The sequence below is a fragment of the Euprymna scolopes genome, chromosome 4, assembly GCF_053919585.1.
Source record: "Euprymna scolopes isolate OS-2025 chromosome 4, ASM5391958v1, whole genome shotgun sequence".
Taxonomy (NCBI): Eukaryota; Metazoa; Mollusca; class Cephalopoda; order Sepiida; family Sepiolidae; genus Euprymna; species Euprymna scolopes.
In genome coordinates this window covers 156,978,296-156,998,693 of record NC_136485.1, presented here as the reverse complement: position 1 = coordinate 156,998,693, position 20,398 = coordinate 156,978,296, and the positions used below count along the sequence as shown (strand labels likewise).

General features: G+C 34.0%; 1 protein-coding gene across 4 annotated transcripts in view; it reads right to left on the bottom strand.

Annotated features, from left to right (window-relative positions):
• LOC145269813 (diphthine methyl ester synthase-like) overlaps positions 1–20,398 on the bottom strand; it is a 902,043-nt gene that overhangs the window by 441,104 nt on the left and 440,541 nt on the right. For all 4 annotated transcript variants that reach the window (XM_080125536.1, XM_080125542.1, XM_080125549.1 and 1 more), the window contains exon 7: positions 7,790–7,893. In XM_080125536.1, coding sequence (XP_079981662.1) covers positions 7,790–7,893 — 104 coding nt within the window. The remainder of the gene's footprint in view (positions 1–7,789; positions 7,894–20,398) is intronic.

The following is a 20,398-nucleotide window of genomic DNA, read 5'->3' as shown; positions in this document are numbered from 1 at the left end:
TTTATGTAAAATTTCAAATGTTTAGACCCAAAATTGGCTGAATAGTTTGCTAGAGACCGCAAATGTCAAATCTTTTGAACTTTGATCCCTTGGCAGCCAAATTTTCGGCCAAAAACCGATTAAAAAGTTTGCTCTATTTCAATGCACTTTATGTAAAATTTCAAATGCTTAGACCAAAGATTGGCTAAGTAATTTTGTAGAGACAGCAGATGTCAATATTATTTTAAGTTTGACCTCAATTTGGACCCCCTAACATTTATTATTTGGGGCTCAAATCAAATTAAAAAGTTTGATCCATGTCCAAGTAACCTACATCTAAAATTTCAAGTGTTTAGACCAAAAAATTGGTGGAGGACTTTGGTAGAGTTTTCAAAGATTTAATTGTTGAACTTTGGCCTCTTGACATCCAAATTTCTGGCCGAAAACCGATTAAAAAGATTTTCTCAAATCTCAATACTCCTTATGTCAAATCTCGAGTCCGTAGACTGAAAATTGACTGAGTAGTCTTGTAGGGAAACGTACACACACAATTTCACTTTTATAGATATATAGATTTCGATTATCAACATTACAGATGTTTGAAAGCTGTACACTATAGATGACACAGGAAAGAAAGTGTTTTAGGCTTGTTTGGTTTGTCTGTTTAGAAGTTATTTGGTGCAGAAACACAATACCTATTGTAAACTGTTCTTCACATACGACTAATTGAGCACAAGGTGCTATTTTACCCATAGTTAAAGATAAATTGCTGGTTCAAAGATTTCCAAAGAGTATTTGTGTGGGAATGATCATAACAAATCTGAATAGATTTGAACTTCGTATAGCCAATTCCATTAGCCGTGACAGAATCTACAAGGTGACATGCACATCCAAGCATTTTAGGAACATTTTTTTGTGTGTGTGTGTATTGCAAATCCTTTTTATTTACTTTGGGGATTAAATCTTATAAACGATGAATTTGTAAAAGATTTTCAGGCATCACTGTATTTGTAGTTTCTATCAATCAGTCAAATGCATATAGAAAACATGATTGCAAAAAAAAAAAAAAAAAAAAAAAAAAAAGAATGGCAACATCCCTTTTATGTAATGTTGTTCATAAATGACCAAAAATATGGGACAAAATGACAGTTGCCGACTCAACCATTTCTCTCAAAATAATGGAAAAAAAAAATGCTATATAGAAACAAAATCTATTGAATATGCAATCATATTTGTCTTCACTGTCAAATTATTTTACAAATAAGCTTTCAATGCCAATATTTTGGTAATAGTTGGCTTGGCCCCAGAGATTTTCTTCTGATTTTTTTTTCTAACGAACGTATTCAAAGGAGAATTGAGATTTTCTTATAACATGCAAGAATGAACAAATAAATGCACTCCATAGAAAGTAGTCCTCTATTATTAAATTTTGAAATGGATTTTTATATCAATCAATCATTACATATCTCTCTATACATTTGTTTATGCATTCATAAAACTTCCAACTGTAAAGAAAATAAATATTTATTTATATTAATAATGATGTTACTCAAATGTCCACCATTTTCATTTCACACTCTTGTGCTCTCTGCAGGGTATTGTCCATTGTCATTGGCTGAAGTTTTTGCACCAATTGAATTTTATATGGAAATTTGTCCTCTTCATGAAGCATTCTGTGAAAAGATGATCATCATTTTTCGTAACTAAAATTAGACCTTGTGAAAAATATACCCTAGATTAAGTTGTGTAAATAAAATTAAAATAAGTAGGTTATGATATTTCATTATATCTCAAAAAATCACGGAGAGGCTCACCTACCTACATATAAAAATTGGTAAGCATAACTTAAATATTGAGGAAGTTAATCAAAATTAAAATCTGTCAGCTTCTTTTGGGACACGCGTGGAAGTGGAAAATTTGTCAAAATCTCAAAGTAATTGTCTGCTTCTAGTTTATCAGTCTGATTACGGAAAGCATAAAAATCTTTCATTTTAATTAGTCAACAAGACCAAAGTATGCACCCAATATATTAAAAAAAAAATTCTTGTGTATTCCTCTCTTCACTACATCTCAAATTAGGTTTGACAAAAAAGCTTTATTAAAAGTACAGATCATGCAGATAATAGGTTTCAGCACTTGTGTAAGAAATTTGGTAGTGTGATGAAGCAAAGTTAAGAGCAGGTTTTTAAATAGACCTTGGATTTGTATGCTGGCTAATAATAATGAATTTAAGTTCTAAGCCCTTTGAAGACTAAAATAAGTTTATGTGGTACAAAAGTTTCTTATAAATCAGTACACAGACAACTATAAATAAATTAGAGAAATCATTAGGGATATGGTAGTCAAAGCTAAAAATCAAGATAAATTTCCCAAACTGGGAGCCACACCTCCCCTCTTCCCACTACCATCAATTATTCAAGCTGGAAAGAGGAGTATCTGCATAAGCCAGGTGGGAGGAGGATGCATATGTTAGTGAAACAAAGTCTTGTATCATTCCTTCCCTATGTCGTAAATCGTTTTGAAGTATGAAGCAAAAACAACATTCAAGCTAACACTGAAAGAGGAAGAGAGATAAAACTGGGAAAGAAAAAGAAAGATAAGGAGAGAAAGTGAGGAGAAGAAACAGAAAGAAAAAGAAAGATAAGGAGAGAAAAAGGGGAAGAAACAGAAAGTAAAAGAAAGATAAGGAGAGAAAGTGAGGAGAAGAAACAGAAAGAAAAAGAAAGATAAGGAGAGAAAGTGAGGAGAAGAAACAGAAAGAAAAAGAAAGATAAGGAGAGAAAAAGGGGAAGAAACAGAAAGTAAGAGAAAGATAAGGAGAGAAAGTGAGGGGAAGAAACAGAAAGAAAAAGAAAGATAAGGAGAGAAAAAGGGGAAGAAACAGAAAGTAAAAGAAAGATAAGGAGAGAAAGTGAGGGGAAGAAACAGAAAGAGAAAATAAATTCATCATCATCATCATCAGTACAGGGCCCCTTGCCTGGACCAATGTGACTTTTCCTCTCCAGAGTTTCCTGTCTTCAACTAACAAACTGAAAAGTTCTTCAGGGCAATGGTAGAGTCTGATCTTGTTTACAGTACTACAACCTGGACACTCATCAAAAGATTGGAAAGAAAACTAGATGACACATACAACCGTATGCTATGAACAATATTAAATATACCTTGGCAAAATCATCCCACCAAGCAGCAACTTTATGGCAACCTACCTGCCATATCTAATACCATCTGAGAAAGACACCTATGATTTGCCGGTCACTGTCTGAGGAGCAAACATGAATTGCTGAATGATGTATTGCTATGGACTCTATGACACGGACGCGCAAGCAAAGGACGACCTAGATCCACCTACATCCAGCAAATAGCACACAATGCCAACTGTGAACCTGATGATCTGAGGTAGCTGACGGAAAATAAATTAGCCAAGTGACAAAAACATATGAGCTCTAGTGATTCAGCAGAAATCAGACTTTGCTAAAAAAAAAATTGTTTTTTTCGAAATCCAAAGAAAAATCTGAATTCCACTTTTGGTAATTTGCTAAAAAGCAGAAGCCTCATATTTCTGCGTGATACAAAATTATTGTACGAATGTCATTGCAGCTTTATTCCTACCATTCTCATCTCGATTTCTTCCCAAATAATTTAGGAGACATTAATATGAATGAATATAAAGAGAGATTTTGTGATGCACAAGAGAATTAGAAAATCCAGCATTAGTGAAATTTTGAAATGTCTCATAATGTTCACAATGTTCGCTTAATATACCAAGTATTAAAAAAATAAGCGCAAATAAGTTATTGTCTATTTCTAAGTTCTGTAATGAAAAAATAACGTAATATGAGAAACCTACATATTATTTAGATTCTTCAGACTACTGTTCTCACTTTGAGTGTCATTTTCATAACATTTCAATCGATGTAACCGCCAACCATCTCCAGGTGTATTTTGCTGAATTTGTGTATGTTTCTGTCAGACTCAGGAATTTGGATGGAATTTTGAGCAGAACACTTTATTTACTTTATAAGGGTAGCATGCTCTTGTTCCATCAGCCATGACTTGATAGAGATTCTAAGTAATTTGCAATTGTATTTTTCAGTTCGAAATTCTGTCCAAATTCCTGAGTTTGACAGAAACATTCCCAAGTTTGACAAGATACACCCGAAGAAGATCGGAAGTTACATCGACCAAAACAATGTGAAAATGACACCCAAGATGAGAACAGTAGTCAGATGAATCAAAATAATATGAATAACCGATCCTCATTTCAAACAATAAAGTTCCAGTTGTCCAGAGGTATGAAACTTGCGTTTGTTATTATGAGCTTTTGTTTCAGGTGAGTCAACATGGTCGAAAGAATAAAGGAAGAAATAAAAGGTACGCTCTGCTTCGTTTTTATTACATTCAAAAGGGCTGATGTGCTGTAAATGTGAACATAGATACGCAATCTGAATAGACACTCCTTCCCCCATGCAACACAAGTCCTAAATAATATTTATATATCTTATCTTAGGCACATTGCCAAAGAATGATATATTTTTGCGTTTTACTTTTACAATTCTTTAAAAGCATGAGTTCTCTATTTTAGTTTGAAAGAAGTAAATCTGTTAGTCGGGACAAGATCAAAGTGTAGTACCTGTTCTTCAGATGCTGCACTTCAATTTCTTGTTCTCTGTCAGTGGAGGAGAAATCCTTCACGACTGAGACAATTTTTATTTTTGTACCTTTTCTCCACTTTAAAAAAGTTAAGGTTTTGCCTTTTATATATATATACAGACTAGCAAGGGTACCTGGCGTTACCCGGGTGTTTGTAGGTGTGTGTGCTTGGAGGTGGAGTAAAGCAGAAAAAAAGGAAAACTTAACCCTGTTTAAATATAAATAAAACAAAAAAGAACAGCGATTTTAAAAATGGAAAAAAAAATCTTTTGTAGGCGTAAAAAAAAAAAAAAAACAGGGGATGTTGGTGACAGGAAGGCTCGAATCCAGAGCCTTGAGGCCAATAGGCTGACGCAGAACACATGCATTACGGTGACAGAAGCAATGTAACACGTTACATATAGCGATTAAAAAGTGAATGAGTTTAAATCGAGGTCAAACATCACGCTATTCCGCAGTTCTTACGTGCGTGTTTAATGAAGTGAAATCCTTTTACTGCGGGGATAGTTCTTTTGAGTTTGTTTACCCAACTTTGTTTGGTTTTGTTTCCCCAAACCAGCTCTCCCGTAATGAAAGCAATTGTCTGATATGACAGTGAAAACCGACATTGACCAAACGTCCATCACTTTGCTGGGTAACTGCTGACACGATTCAGTTTCTCTTTTTTATATTGAAAAGCGAAACAAAACGCAGCCATTGAAAAAAATCTTGAAAATAGCGCGTAAAAGTTGGGCAAATTAAAGATAGATGCGACCCCCGTTCTTAACTCGTATATATTATGATTTAGACAGTATATAAAAAGTTTTAAGAAAGAGTGACCTGACCGAGCGCCCTCCCCCCTGATAAAAAGCCTTTCGCAGACATACACAAAAAGTGCATACACACACACACACACACACACTAACATTTTCGCTTTTATATATGTAGATGACACACACACACTCATAACTGTGCACATACAGGAGGCAGACGGTCACGACAATGTCACAATTATATAGACACCATATGCGCAAGAATATACATATACACGCAAGAATATATACATCTCATATACCCTCCACAGATATATAACAATATATAACAATAAAATCAAACTAAGAAAGAGAGCAAACAGGAAGTTTCTGCATTCAAACAAAAAAAAACTCAGGAAGACTGCACACATTGACAATAAATATACCATTTTACTTATTTTAATTAAGTCTATGCGTCATCCACATTTTTTTCGTTCTGTCTTAGACTTTTTAATTTTGAAGCCATAAAAGCAAAAGATTCTTCCCATGTTGACACGAAGGAAACAACTGCAACGTTGCTAAAAAAAAGGTTTAATTTTTATGGAGCAATTCTGGTTGCTGATTGGTTGATAGCAGAATGTGAATTAATTTTACTCATCTGTTCCTAGCAGCAGCGTTTATAAATGGGAATAGCATTAACCCTATGAAGGTTTAACCGGCTTCCTCCAAAAGAGGAAGTTCTATGGGAGCAAGAAATTCACAAGCGATCCTCGGTTACATGTATATTCCTGTTAAGGGAGATGATGATGTTAGGTTTTTGCAACTCTTGCAGGGAGATGTCGACGTCCTTCTACATATAGTGCCTGCAATTCCCAAACTGGTCACCCAGCCTCAAAGTTGCTTAAATTCAGTGATCTAATAAAAACCGGTGTGTCAATGTGATTATGCCGTATACAAAGATAGAATTGTGGACTAGACATTTAGAGAGTAGTCTCCCTCCTACTACTTCTTTGAATATGAGGATTCTCCTTCTGAGGCCCTCTCTTCCAGTTTAGAAGCACTCTGGCTCCAGTGTAAAACACTTCACCATTTATAAACCGGAATACAGACGATCAAAAGTTAATATAACTAGATAAGACTACAAAATTGACCCAATCTACTGCACAACCGGTGCAGCTTGAAAAGTCTTGTGGAATAACAACAATAATTTTTTTTAAAAGTGCGAAAGTATAGTATGACTTATAGAGGACGAAATTACCATTTCTTGTAGTTAGCAAAATCATCCTCTACCGTTAAGTAGAGGAACAAAATGATTATAGTTGCATGCTCCTCTTAGGCAAGAAATGAATACATAAAATATACTGATATTATAATTACAACCAAAATAAATTTATTTACAGTATAGATTCAAGTAGAAAGTTGTACAGCTCATAGCAAAAATACATAAGTAACATTACTTGCGTGTTTGCCTTAAGAGTCTTTGCTGAGAGTTTGAATTGGCGGTTTTATGGCTGCAAAACTGGAGGGTATAATCGTCACATCTGCATGTTGTGAGAACCAGCGAGAAAAAGAAAGCACAAACCGGATGTGGAAGTAGGTTGTATCGTCCCCTTGTAGCAAGGAATGATATTAAGGGAGTTAAAGAGTGGTTATCATGATTACCTTAAAGTCATCAGTTTGTGTTCGTGTGTTTGCTTGCATGGGGGGAGCTCGTTTCCCACAGACAACAGTTTCAAAAAACATGCAAAACAGAAACAGACTTAAGAACTTATGACTGAGTAAATGTTGCAGCATCTGACGGAACTAAGTTTTAGATCTTAAGATATCTGTGAATCTGCCCACGGTATCATTGTCTAGTTGAGTTTTGTATTTTTTTTTTTTTTTCAATTTTCTTCTTTTGAAGATTGTAACACCAGGTATGGGGTAACCAAACCAGCTGCCAACATTGCCCTGCTTTTTATTGAAACCAACCGAGAGTTCTTTTTAGTATCTTCGTTGTTCCCTTAAGTACAATTGTCTGGATCTCTTTTGCATTTGGTTCATCAGGAGTATTAGTTAGGTAGGACTTCAGATTCTTCTTCATAAGCCCTGTGGCATCTATAATAACTGGTATGATTGATATCTCTCTAAGATTCCAGTTTCTTGAGACCTTGATATTTGGTCTGCTTCTCCCTTTCAGCTCTGTTCAGACTTCCATAATTAGGGACACTCACTTCAACCAAGGTTGCAACTTTTTCTGACTTATTCCATATAACTATGTCAGATGTCTCTTATGCTCCTACACATTGGTCGACTCTTATCAGAGACTAATTCAGAGTGATAAAAGATCTAAAGTTATATGATTGCATGGATATTATTATTTCTTCTATTTTCATTTTCAATACTTGCATTAAATACTTGAGATTAAGAATTAAAATATTTAGACTTACCAGTTTCTTGACCATCCTCTTTCTTTCTGTTAATTATTGTTACAAGTTGTTCAGCTGCTTGAGCAACACTCATAAACCGAGGAGGCTCATAAATTTTACGACCACTGGAATAAAAGGAGAAAACATTTAAAAAGATTTTAAAAATATATATAAATTAATTAATAAAAAGTTAAGTTCAAATAAAAAGATGACTATCAGTTATTTTATACTTTAATTTGCAGAAGTTAATTAATTCTGTTTATGAACTTTTTATGTGAGGATTAATAATTCTTATCTATATATTAATACGATAGCGTGTGTGTCATCTTCTTTGTCATGCTTACATCCGGGTCGTTTAATTGTGATGTACTTCAATTTCTTGTCATAAATAATTTTACCAAGAATTCTTCATAAGTTTTGGTTTTGGTTATGGCTGAAGGAACTCAAGTTTTATATATATATATATATATGATTTGTTGTTGTGTGTGTGTGTGTGTGTATATATATATATATATATATATATATATATATATATATATATATATATACTAGACTACCTGTGACCTGTTGGATCAGTATGTTATATTAGCTATGGAATTAATGTATGAGCGTGACACTTGTGACGTAAAGAAAATAGTTTTTTGTGACATAACAGAAATATTTCTATGAAAGTATATTAAAATGAAACAAGAATATAGATAGATTTCTATGAGTTGTTCTGTTTATAATTGTTTATTTTTGAAAAAAAAAAAAAAAAAAAACACTTACAGCCATTGAGTTATAAGTGGCTTGCAATACCTATAGGCAAATGTGCACTGAACAGATACCATAATACTTAAAGTTAAATTCAAATTTTGATATATCTTTTTTAAATGAAATTGTTAGTTGAAAGTACAAAATAGTTAAAAACACTCTCCCCATTTTAAGAATGGCTTTTAAAATAGAAAATGAAAATAAAATGTAACCTTTTTTCATTTATTTTAAACAAAAATTCATGATCCATTGGGTCAAATATTTAACTTATATGTTAATAATAAGGTCAATAAAACTAATTACGACAATGTGGAAATTAACGATGTAAAAAAAAGAAAAAAAGTAGAAAGTATTAACAATTGTTTATTTGGATAATTTAAAGACGAAAAAAAAAAAAATTGCGAGGCTGAAAACGTATACAGTAAAACAATACGTTTTATTGTCGCATTATTTATTTGTAACGCAAATTAAAAACAAGATATTTTTGTGGGTTATTTATTAATGTTGGTAGTGTAGAAGAAAATGTATGAATGTTTTTAAGAAAGTTGTATTAAAAAATGAATAAATTAAAAAAAAAAAAAGGAAGGCGGTGGGGAAAATCGCTGTTATAAATTGCTCTTATGGTTGTCAACGGGTCAAAGTTGATTTATTTGTAAGAAAATTGCGACAGTATAGTTGTAATAGAGAATAGTTGCAAAACATCCCCGCCCTTCCTATGTTAAATAATATATATATATAGCTTCAGTGCATATATTCACATCTTATTCTACCAATTTAAACCATTTATGCTGATTAGGACAGTAGTAGTTGGTAACTGTCATCTTCCTGCATGAAGCAATATTTTTGAATGATAATGGTGTAAGATCCTGCAGAGTCGGGACATTCTGTTTATAAATGATGCTGCTAACCCTAACCCTTCACATGTTACATAATAATTTTTAAATAATAACGCTAATATTTCAGTCCACAGGTCAAATTCTGCAAAAGTAGCGATTTGTGTTTATTTGTTTATGCTGTTATAGGTTTATGTTTGTGTATGTATGCGCAACTGGAAGTCGTAAACTGGATGTGGGGTTACAACACTCGTTACAAGGTCATTTGAGTTTTATTATTATATATATATATATATATATATATATATATATATATACACACATATATACATAGATCATCGTATAACGATTAGATCGCTGTGACTGACGTAAAGAACATTTAAAAATAAAATATTTAAATTTAACGTTATTTCTCGCGGTTTATGGTAGTCTATTGGATACGGTCTTTGTTAATCGAGCCAGAGATGGCTCGTGTTCCTGGGTTCGAATCTGTCAACTGGGGCTAATCATGACACCCTGCACTGAAGATTCCTGGAAGGATGAAACAATAGTGTCTGTAGGTATTAAATTATTATAGTAAAAAATAATTTTATATATATATATATATATATATATATATATCTTGCTAGATTCAGCAACTCTGATGAGTCGTAGACAACGAAACACGTGTCAGTGGATAATTATATTTAAAAAGAAATATATATATATATATATATATATATATGGTGGAATTTTGCTGCTTCTCAGGTTAATTTTTATGCAGGTTAAATTCAGTTAATATTATATTTTTTTTAACTATTTATAAAACTGAAATAGCAGGAGGTAGTTACATCCAGGTCGTTTAATTGTTATGTACTTCCATTTCTTGTCATAAATAATTTTACAAAGAATTCTTCACAAGTTTTCGTTTCCATTTCGATTATAGCTGATGACACTTAAGTCATTTATTTTTTTATGAATAATTTTATCAAGAATTCTTCATAAGTTTTGGTTTCGGTTTCGATTATACCTGAAGGAACTCAAGTTACATATATATATATATATATATATACATATATATTTTTCATACGTTTTTATTTCGTTTTTGATTCACTCAAGTCATATGGATATAATTTTTTTTTTATTTTTGAAATCGCAACTTTATAATATATAAAAATTGATAGAATATTAACTCTATAATAATATATACGAAATCTGCAAAAATTAAAATATCATATTTAAGCGTACTTTACGACCGAGCTTTGTCGGGCGTTTGTACTTGCTTAGATAAACACTTCTGCAGTTTTAACAAAAAAAGCTACAATAATATCAGAGCGTCTCCATTTACACTGAACATCTACAGAATGCCAACATCAATATATTACATATGAATGAGTACCCTGTGGAATTTCCACAGGTCCCACTAGTTTGGTTTATTCAAACTACTGTTCTCATCTTGAGTGTTATTTGTACAACATTTTGGAGGATTGGACCATGCCGGAGATTGCTGGACAACCTTAAAGACAGGAAATTGCGATTTTTGTGACATATGGCCAGAACCGACGGCCTAACAAAAGATCTGCTCCTTGGTTCAGCCTCTGGTAAAAGAAGACGTGGAAGAACAAAAACAAGAATGTCAGACAACATGAATGACATTGTGCACATTTGCATGGCTGAGTTGTTCAGAAAAGCGCACGATCAGAGTCAATGGCGATGATTCATAAAGAGCATGTGGACCCGATCTCATCCAAGCTGTGCTATTAAAAAAATGCTCAGCCGAAGTAGCTCCAGTTCTCTCCAAACTCTACAACAAATGCCTTAATGAAGCTTGCTTTCTGGGCTGTTGGAAAACTGCTTCTGTTGGACCAGTATTCAAGAATTCTGGCGAAAGGACTGACCCATTAAATTATCGCCCCATTAGCCTCCTCCACTTTTTGCCAAAATATTTGAGACCTTAATTAACCATGCTCTAGCCATCACAAGCCCGTTCCACAGCAGAAATCCTAACTATAATTTCTGAACGTATATACCATTCACTGGACAAAGCGAGGGAGGGCAAAGCGGTAGCTCTAGATATATCTAAGGCTTTTGACAGGGTATGGCATGGGGGTCTCCTCAGGAAAATTAGATCATACGGTATCACTGGTAGAATACTTAACATAATTAAATCTTTATTAGATAAGAGAAAAATCCAGGTTGTCCTCGAAGGTCATACATCTAAACAATATGATATAAATGCGGGAGTGCCCCAGGGGTCTATCTTTGGACCTCTATTGTTTCTGATATTCATAAATGACCTCCCCGACAAAATTGCCTCTGAGATGGGTATATATGCTGATGACACTACACTCTATAACAGGCACGACAGGAAGACGAATGAACACATTTCTAAAGAAATAGCAGAAACACTAGAGGAAGACCTCCAGTCTGTAGTGGAATGGGGACAGAAATGGGTGGTCACGTTCAATGCCGCCAAGACTAAACTAGTTTCATTCAATAATTACAAGAAACCCTCTCTACCACCTATAGCAATGGCCAACGACTCTTTATCTGAGAGTACATCTTTCAAACTCCTTGGCCTAACGTTCACAGGAAACATGAGTTGGAACAATTACATTGAAAGCATTGCCAGGGCCGCTGCAAGAAAGGTGGCCTCTCTCTACCATGCTAGACAACTACTAACACCCGAAAGTACCCTGTACTTCTATAAGGCCACCATTCGCCCATGTATGGAGTATTGCTGTCACATTTGGGCTGGTGCATCTGCTACTAGTCTCTCGCTCCTTGACAGGGTTCAAAAGAGAGTCGCAAACCTGATAGGCCCTGAACTGGCATCTTAGCTTCAGCCTCTGTCCCATCGAAGAAATGTTGCATCCCTCTGCCTGTTCTACAAGTATTTTAGTGATGAATGCTCTGATGAACTGCAAGCACTTGTGCCCCTACGACGTGAGCACACTCGACAAACCCAACAGGCTGCTAAATCCCACCCCCACACTGTAGAGATCCCTAGATGTAAAAGATCTTTCTACTCCAATAGTTTCTTCCCCAGAACCGCCAGACTTTGGAATTCCATTCCAGGTCTCTGCTTCCCTAATAGTACTGACGTGCAGAAGTTCAAGTGTAACGTGAACCGACATCTTGCTGCCCAAATCCCTACATAGTACCCCGGTAGTTGTTACCCCTGATAGTAGCCCCCTACACCAAAGTGGCAATTTGCCTTGTTTGGGGTGAAAATGTAATTTAAAAAAAAAGAATGCCATGGCTGATCAAAATTGCCATTCCGTCAAAGAGAAGGAGAATCCCTGACTGTCTTCCTGTGTATATCCTGTCGAACTCGGGGATCTTTCTGTTATTTGCACTGTATTTTAAACGGAACCATTTATTTTAACCATGAGAGTAGCATGATCTCATTCTGTTAGCCATGATCGGGCAAACACCCAAAGTAATTTGCAATTGCATTCTGAGTTTTGTCCGCACTGAAGATTGAAGAGTATCAATCTCCAGAAGAGTGTCAATTACAACCGAATTTTACCGGGTATCCATTTCGCCACAAATCCTTATAATTAAATTAAATTCTATTCATTTAAGTTTCCTGCTTATGGTATCCATGTATGCACATCCGTTTAGATTAGGTCATTTGGCTTCACGTTCAATTCTTGCCTTTATTATACTTTTACATGTGTACATAAAAAAGGACAAACAAAAAATATCCTACACCATTGTTTGTACTAACATTCATTCTAAGATTATTTTTATTTTACACGGTGGTTACCACTTATCAAGGCCCGAAAGCCACTCAGGGATAAGGGTTATTGTAAGTACAGTACGTTAGTGTGGATATTTAATAAAGTGTCTACTTAAAGGGGCGGTTTGTCAGGAATTTGTTTACATTGGACTTGAAGACATCCAAGTTGTAGTCAGGTGGGAAGCAGGCAGACGGAACAGAGTTTCACAGGCGCGCAGTTCTAAGAAAGAAGCTTTGTTCATGGAATCTACGTTTTGATTTAGGCATAGATAAAGAGTAGGGAAAATTTTTGCCAGTGGATTCAGCTAGACGGGTGTTTTTTGTAAAAGATTGGCAGGGGGGGGACCAGAGATTGGAGTTCAGACGAGCACCTGCCATGGAAATAACAATAAAACAAAGATAGGCTTGCAACGTCTCTTCTGTGGGAGAAAGGTTGCAGGGAAGAGAAAAGGGCATTCCCCACTAAGCCACAAAGTCTATTTTGTACTCTGTCAAGGCAGGATAGGCTGTTTTTAGCAGCTCCTGGCCAGATATGGCAGCAGTATTCCATCCTTGGACATACTTGGCTTTTATATAGATAGAGAATTGCATCAGTAGTGAGATACCTTCTGGAGCGGTAGAAGGATCCCACCATCTTTCCAGCGACCTTGGCAATAGACTTGATGTAAGTGTTCCATTTCAGATCAGGAGTGAAGGTCAAGCCCAGAAGCTTATCAAAACATGGGGCTTCTCCTAGACGAGAGTCATCCATTTCAATTGATGCCAGATGGGGATCAGAGCGTTAATGATGTAAAGATAGGAGTTTGGTTTTAGATGCATTAAAAGGTAACCAGCCACGTCTTCCCCCACTGAACCACTTGTTCGAGATCAGAGGAGAGATTTAAGTATGTGTCTAGGGAGATCCTTGATGTAGATCAGGAAGAGAATTGGGCACAGGATGGACCCTTGAGGGACTCCAGCATTAATACTGTAGGCCTCTGATTTTTGTCCATCGACCACTACTCTTATTAGCCCATCAGAGAGAAATGATTTAATGATAGAGAGAATATTTCCAGTTATACCGTAGCTGGAAACCTTCTGAAGTAGGCCTTTATGCTATACCTTGTCGAAGGCCTTTGACATGTCAACAGCAATTGCCCTGGAAAGGAAGCCTTTGTCGAGAGATTCACTAATCCTATGAGATGTAACTGTTAGCACATCTGCGGTAGATCTTGCAGAACGGAAACCATATTGCGTGTCACTAAGAAGGTTATTTCTGCTGAGGTAGTTAACTATTTCTCTATTTAATATGGATTCCAGCAACTTACTCATGACACACAGGAGACTTATTGGTCTGTACTGAGAGGGAGATGACTTATCACCTGAGTTCTTAAATACAGGGCATACTGATGAGGTTTTCCAGGGTGTTGGAAAGCACTTCTCCTTAAGGCAATGCTTAAACAGTTTCGTAAGTATGGGAGCAAGTTCTGGTTGAAGCTTTTTTAACACTATAATTGGGATGCCGTCAGGGTCAGTAGCTAGTGGATTACAAGAGTCTCAGTGAATTTGAAAAAAATGAAATAAGAAAATTTTTTTAATTTTAAAAAGAAAATAAAAGAGAAAAATATATTAATTTGTATAAAAAATACAAAAAATAAAACAAACAAAATTAATAAACATATCAGCATGGAAATAAATTGAAAGTTGGAGATCATTTGACTCGCTATTTGCTTTCTCAAATACTTCAACTGGATTGGGTCGAAAGCTTGTTTGTTCACTATCTTTAGTATGATAGGACTGATATATAATACAAATAAATGTTGCTCTGTACAGGATGGAACGATAAAATTCTTGCCCTAAAGAAAACACTACAACTTTACTTGAAAACTTTTATTGAAAAAATCAATTCTGGTAACTTGATTATGTAGTAAAGCTGATAGCTATTCAATGTAGCCGCCTTCAGCCTCAATCACTCACTGCCTTGACATGGGTCAAAAACTAGAAGCATGCTGTTTTTTTACAAGCGCCAGGGGGAGCTTGGCGAATACTCGGCAGATGGTGGCGATCAGGTTGGCTTTGATGTTGTGGGAGGTCATGTTGGTGATGTTCTCGACGTATGACAAAAAGAAGTAGTCCAGCAGGTTCAGGTCGAGGCGGGAGGGGCTAGTGAGAGAAGAGTACAAAGTTATAGCACTCCTTCTGAAGCTAAGCCTGGGTCTCTTTGGACTTGTGGGTCACCGCACGGTCCTGCTGCCACACTCAGGGTCTGCCATTTTTGCACATGAACTGTACATCTGAGCAACGTATTTCTAGTGGAGAATGCATGTCAATTAGTACGTTTTATTCACTTCTGCATTGGTTATATTGTCTTTTGAATATTTTATACAGAAAATGTTTGTGTTATTACAAGAGTTAGAAATGGATGGAGTAAGTTGAGAGAAATTCTGCCATTACTAATCAACAAAGCATCTTGACCAAGGGGAAGAGTCTACCAGGCAAGAGTATGCAGTGTGATGATGCACATTGCACAGAGAGAAATGAAATGAGAATAATATGAATGTGTAATATCAACTTTAAAGACAGGCTTAAATGTAATGGCTCTGGAGAAAGATTAAATCTGAACAGTCCAGGAAGATGTGTGCAGAACAAAAGACTTTGATGGCATGACAACACTGAAAGAATGAATGAGAAGTTTTAGGATAACAGATGTGAGACAATTGTGGTAATACTGCATAAAACGAAACCCTAAGTTTTAAAGATGGCAGCCGGTCTGTCCATTGAGGTATGGAAGCACAAAATGGATACAATACTTCCACTATTCTTCAAAACTAATTAAGATTTTTTTTGTTAATATATTTTTTCTAACATATTTACGTTTTTTTTCTCATGTGCTATATTTAAATATACTTTATTTAAATATACTATATTTAAATATACTATATTTAAATATACTTTATTTAAATATACTATATTTAAATATACTATATTTAAATATACTATATTTAAATATACTATATTTAAATATACTTTATTTAAATATACTATATTTAAATATACTATATTTAAATATACTTTATTTAAATATACTTTATTTAAATATACTTTATTTAAACCTGTGTAGTCTGCTAAGATCATCGCCGATTTAAAATATATTATTTTTTATAGTTAACTGTAATTTAGATTTATGTTTTCAACGCCTTTTAAAATAAAAATATATAAAAATATATAAATTTTCTTTATTAATGGATTTTGTGTTTTTTAATCGCATATCTTTTTCAAATAACTATGTTTATATTTTGTCAAATTGTTTAGATATTTATATGCGATTAAAAAAACACAAGATCAAATGATAAAGAAAGTTTACATCTTTTTATATATTTTTATAATAAACAGGGAGTGAAAAAATAAACATAAGATATAGTTAAGTATCTAAAAACATATTTTTTAAATCGGCGATGATCGTAATAGACTGTGCAGGTTTAAATAAAGTATATTTAAATATAGTACATTTAAAAAAGAAAACGTAAATATGTTAGAAAAAATATATCAACAAAATTTTTTTTTTTAATATTTTGTCCAAATATATAAGTAAGCAGTTTTGAAGAATAGCGAAAGGATTGTATCAATTTTGTGCTTCCATAACTCAATTGACAAACCTGCTGCCATCTTTGAAACTTAGGGTCTCGTTTCATGCACAATTACCACAATTGTTGTAGCAGGGGAAGAACAAAGAAAACATTAAGTGATAAGAATACATTTGAGAGAAGAAGAGATGGATAAGATCTGGCTTGATATGAGTTCATTCCAAATGTCAATTTCTAAAAGCCATCCAGCCCAAGTAAGCATGTAAAATGATCATTAAACCGGTGATGATGAGGATGATGATGAAGAACCAAGTATGTTTCAATTCTTTTTTTCTTTTGTCAATTTTCTTTTGTATCTAATTTGTGTCCTTGTATGCAGATACAGACCAGTGTGGATAAAATACCCTTGAAAGCAATAAACGTCTTTGCAATTTGATTTTCTGTAAACAATTATTGCTAAGTTTCTCAAAAATTATGTGCTCTTGAATAATTGCTAATTTGCAGAAAATAGTTTGTTACCATAGGTGGCACTGTTGCCAATGGGGATTAAAACATTGTTAGTTAATCATCACCTGATCTACATTTAAGCATGATTCGTCCTTGCACAGCATATAACTTCCGTCTTGCGTGAAAACAATTATAGATTGAAGTTGGTGATTTTAAAAGGTATTTAAGGTAAATTTACCTTCTATTTATTTGTGTAGGGAAACGCGTGACTTACCAAACTAGCATGTGTGCATAATTCAACGGGTCGGTCGCGGAACGAAATGAATGAAGAAAGAAACAAACAAAAATGGCTGCCTTATCTCTTTATATGCCTGCAATGTTACCACCTGATATGCAGATGAGATGCTCCTGGTTGGAGATAAAAGAGGGTTGATTTTTCAAAGACGTTCGTTTTGAAGTTGGATTTTGAAGAAGTAAGTTCAATCAGCAGAAGTGCGTTTGCAGTTGAGAGAAGGTGCCTTACGTATACAGAAGTTTGGAAGTTGGAAGTTTGGACAACAGTGTCAAACTTAACCAAGAAATTGTTGATGCGAAGGGCAGAAGAAATAACACTCGAGTTATTTAATTATAAGTTTTGCTTGTAGAGGTGTCAGATGTTTTCTTGATATTTTTGCCTGATCATTAGTTTCTATGTCTTTCTTGATCAGACAACATTTCTCTGATTTAGACATCCATGCTTCTACGACAATTTATCCAGAAGGATGAAAACTCCACCCGAGCATGCCAGCATAATCAGTGCATTTTTAAGACAACGTCTATGCGGGGAAAGTGTAGAGTTTTGAACAAATCATCCAACCTGATGAGTTGGGTTTAGTCGGATTTAGTATGACAGATCCATTTTAATTATGTACATAGAAAACAGCTATTAAACCTGATATATTGGAACAAAAAGATAAAAAAGCAACCTTAGTAGAAGTCAATGTCTCTAGTGATGCTGGGTTAAAGAGCTGAGAGGGGAAAGATGAGGTCTTATGTACGACATGAAATGAAACTGGAATCTTAGGAAGATTTCCATTCCAGTAGTTATAGGAGTAATTGAACTCATAAAAAATAATTTCGAAAACTACCTGGCAAATATAGTTGGTAAATCAAGTGAAAGAGATATACAAACAGCTGCACTTAAAGGGACGGTGAGAATGTATGAGATAGCAAGTAAATGTCTCGAATCCTGTATCATGCCCCATCCCCAACTCAAACAAAATTATAGGAAAATTTAAAAAAAAAAAAAAAAAAAAAAACTAAGAGAAAAGTGCTTACCAGGATTTACTTTTTTTTCACATGTTCATCAAGAACTGGTTCCAATTTTCCATTTTCAAAATTACTTTATTACTTACTTTATCTAAGAATAAAATTGTCTTGTGTTTTCTTGATTTCTTCTTGCTGGGTTATGTTGTCTTCTGAATATGTTATAGAATTTCCATTGTTATTACTGTTTGTATAATTCTATCTTCTTTCTAAAGACAAAGAAAATTATGTTTTTTTTTTTCACACAAAGTTCATTTACATCAATTGATTCATTTCTGTTTACCATTTCTTATCTTTAGTGCAAAGAAAATATTATTTTGTTTTTAATATTAAGCAGTTTTATTCCTTTTCATGAACTCATAAACAAAAGTACATCACATTTTCATAGGAATGCTATTCATGTGATGTCATATTTGTTCATTTATCATAATAACCGTACTTAAAAATGTCGGAGGAAAATATTTTTATTATTCAGTATTTTATCTGAAACTAAACATAACTTTAAAAATATCCCCAGGACATTCAACAACTTTACATTCTAACCAGAAGTATTTTCATAATCTATAGTTGAATCATGTCCAGACATCAACTTCCATATATTTTATATCATGTTACTTTATAAGTTATTTGAATTTATATTTTTATCTAGTTTTTTTTTTTTTTTTTTTTACACATTTCATGACAAAATTTTCTTTGATCTTCTGTAGGTATTTATACTGAATCAAGTAATCACCTAAATAAGCCAGTCTTTGGTGAAGGTTGGGTCAAATTTCCTGGCTTCATGATGAAACTTTTAAATTTCAAAAACAAGAAGTGATACTGATATATTACAAGGTCAGATTAAAGTGGGTGCTCTATTGGTTTAAGCTGCATAGTCAAGACCTCAAAGTAATCACAGCTCCGTCAATACTTATTTAACTGATGCCACAAGCATAGTGGATTAATGCTGCCCCACTTCCTTTTCATGTAATTATAATATTTTACTTATCTCCCTTGCTGACTACCCATCTCTATAATTGATAATTATTGCAGAAATCCATGATAATGGCTAAATAAAACAAAATCTTTTGACATAATGGTAACGAAAATGAGACTTGAATTCACATTGAGAAAAAAAAAAAAAAAAAAAACAAACAAATGCACTAGGCATGTAGAGGAAGGTTCTTTGGAAGGAATCATCTTTTAGAGTCGGGTCTGAATTTGATAGTGACAATCAATTAAGGATCATTAACGTTAAACGATAGAAAGTTGAACAACTGATTTAAAACAATTCAAATTTCTCCTTTCATTGCTGCTTCTCTAACTGATTGGTCACACGGAAAGAAAAATAAACTGAAGAATCCGCATTAACATGTAACAAAGTAAAAGTAATATGTTAAAACTGTATTATGAGTTGATAGTGAGTGAAATTAGTTCCTATTGTTTATCCATTTCAATGGAATGATTAATTGATGAACGTCTTAATATGGAAGTAAACCAACTACTATAATATTTGACATATATGTGACCAAGACGCAAAGAAAAGAAACCTTGCAAAAAATGTTCAAATCTGTAATCCTATATTTCTTGACTACTGGCAGTATTATATAATTGTAAAGAAATGCTGTACAGTCAGTTATTTTCGAAATGCCAAAGAAAGAAGTTTAGACATCTGCATTTTGTAATTGTATTTGACAGCTGTAGAATTATCCATGCCACTAATCAATGGAACTAAATATACAAACGCTTTCCTTTATTTTTTAAATTGATCTACGCAGAATATCTTCTTAGTTAATATAATCATACAGCCCTGGTCAAAATCATAAGACCACTTAAGAAAGTAAGCGTTTACGCATATTATCGAATTTTTAATCAAACAAATGGTTGAAACCATTGCCAAAAGGGAAAATATGATGGAAAAAAAAAATGAAATCTGCTTCATTCGAAACCTTAACCCTGATCTAATAATTATTTTTTAAAAAACAAACATTTTCACCTGGTCAAAATGATAAGACCACTGATAATT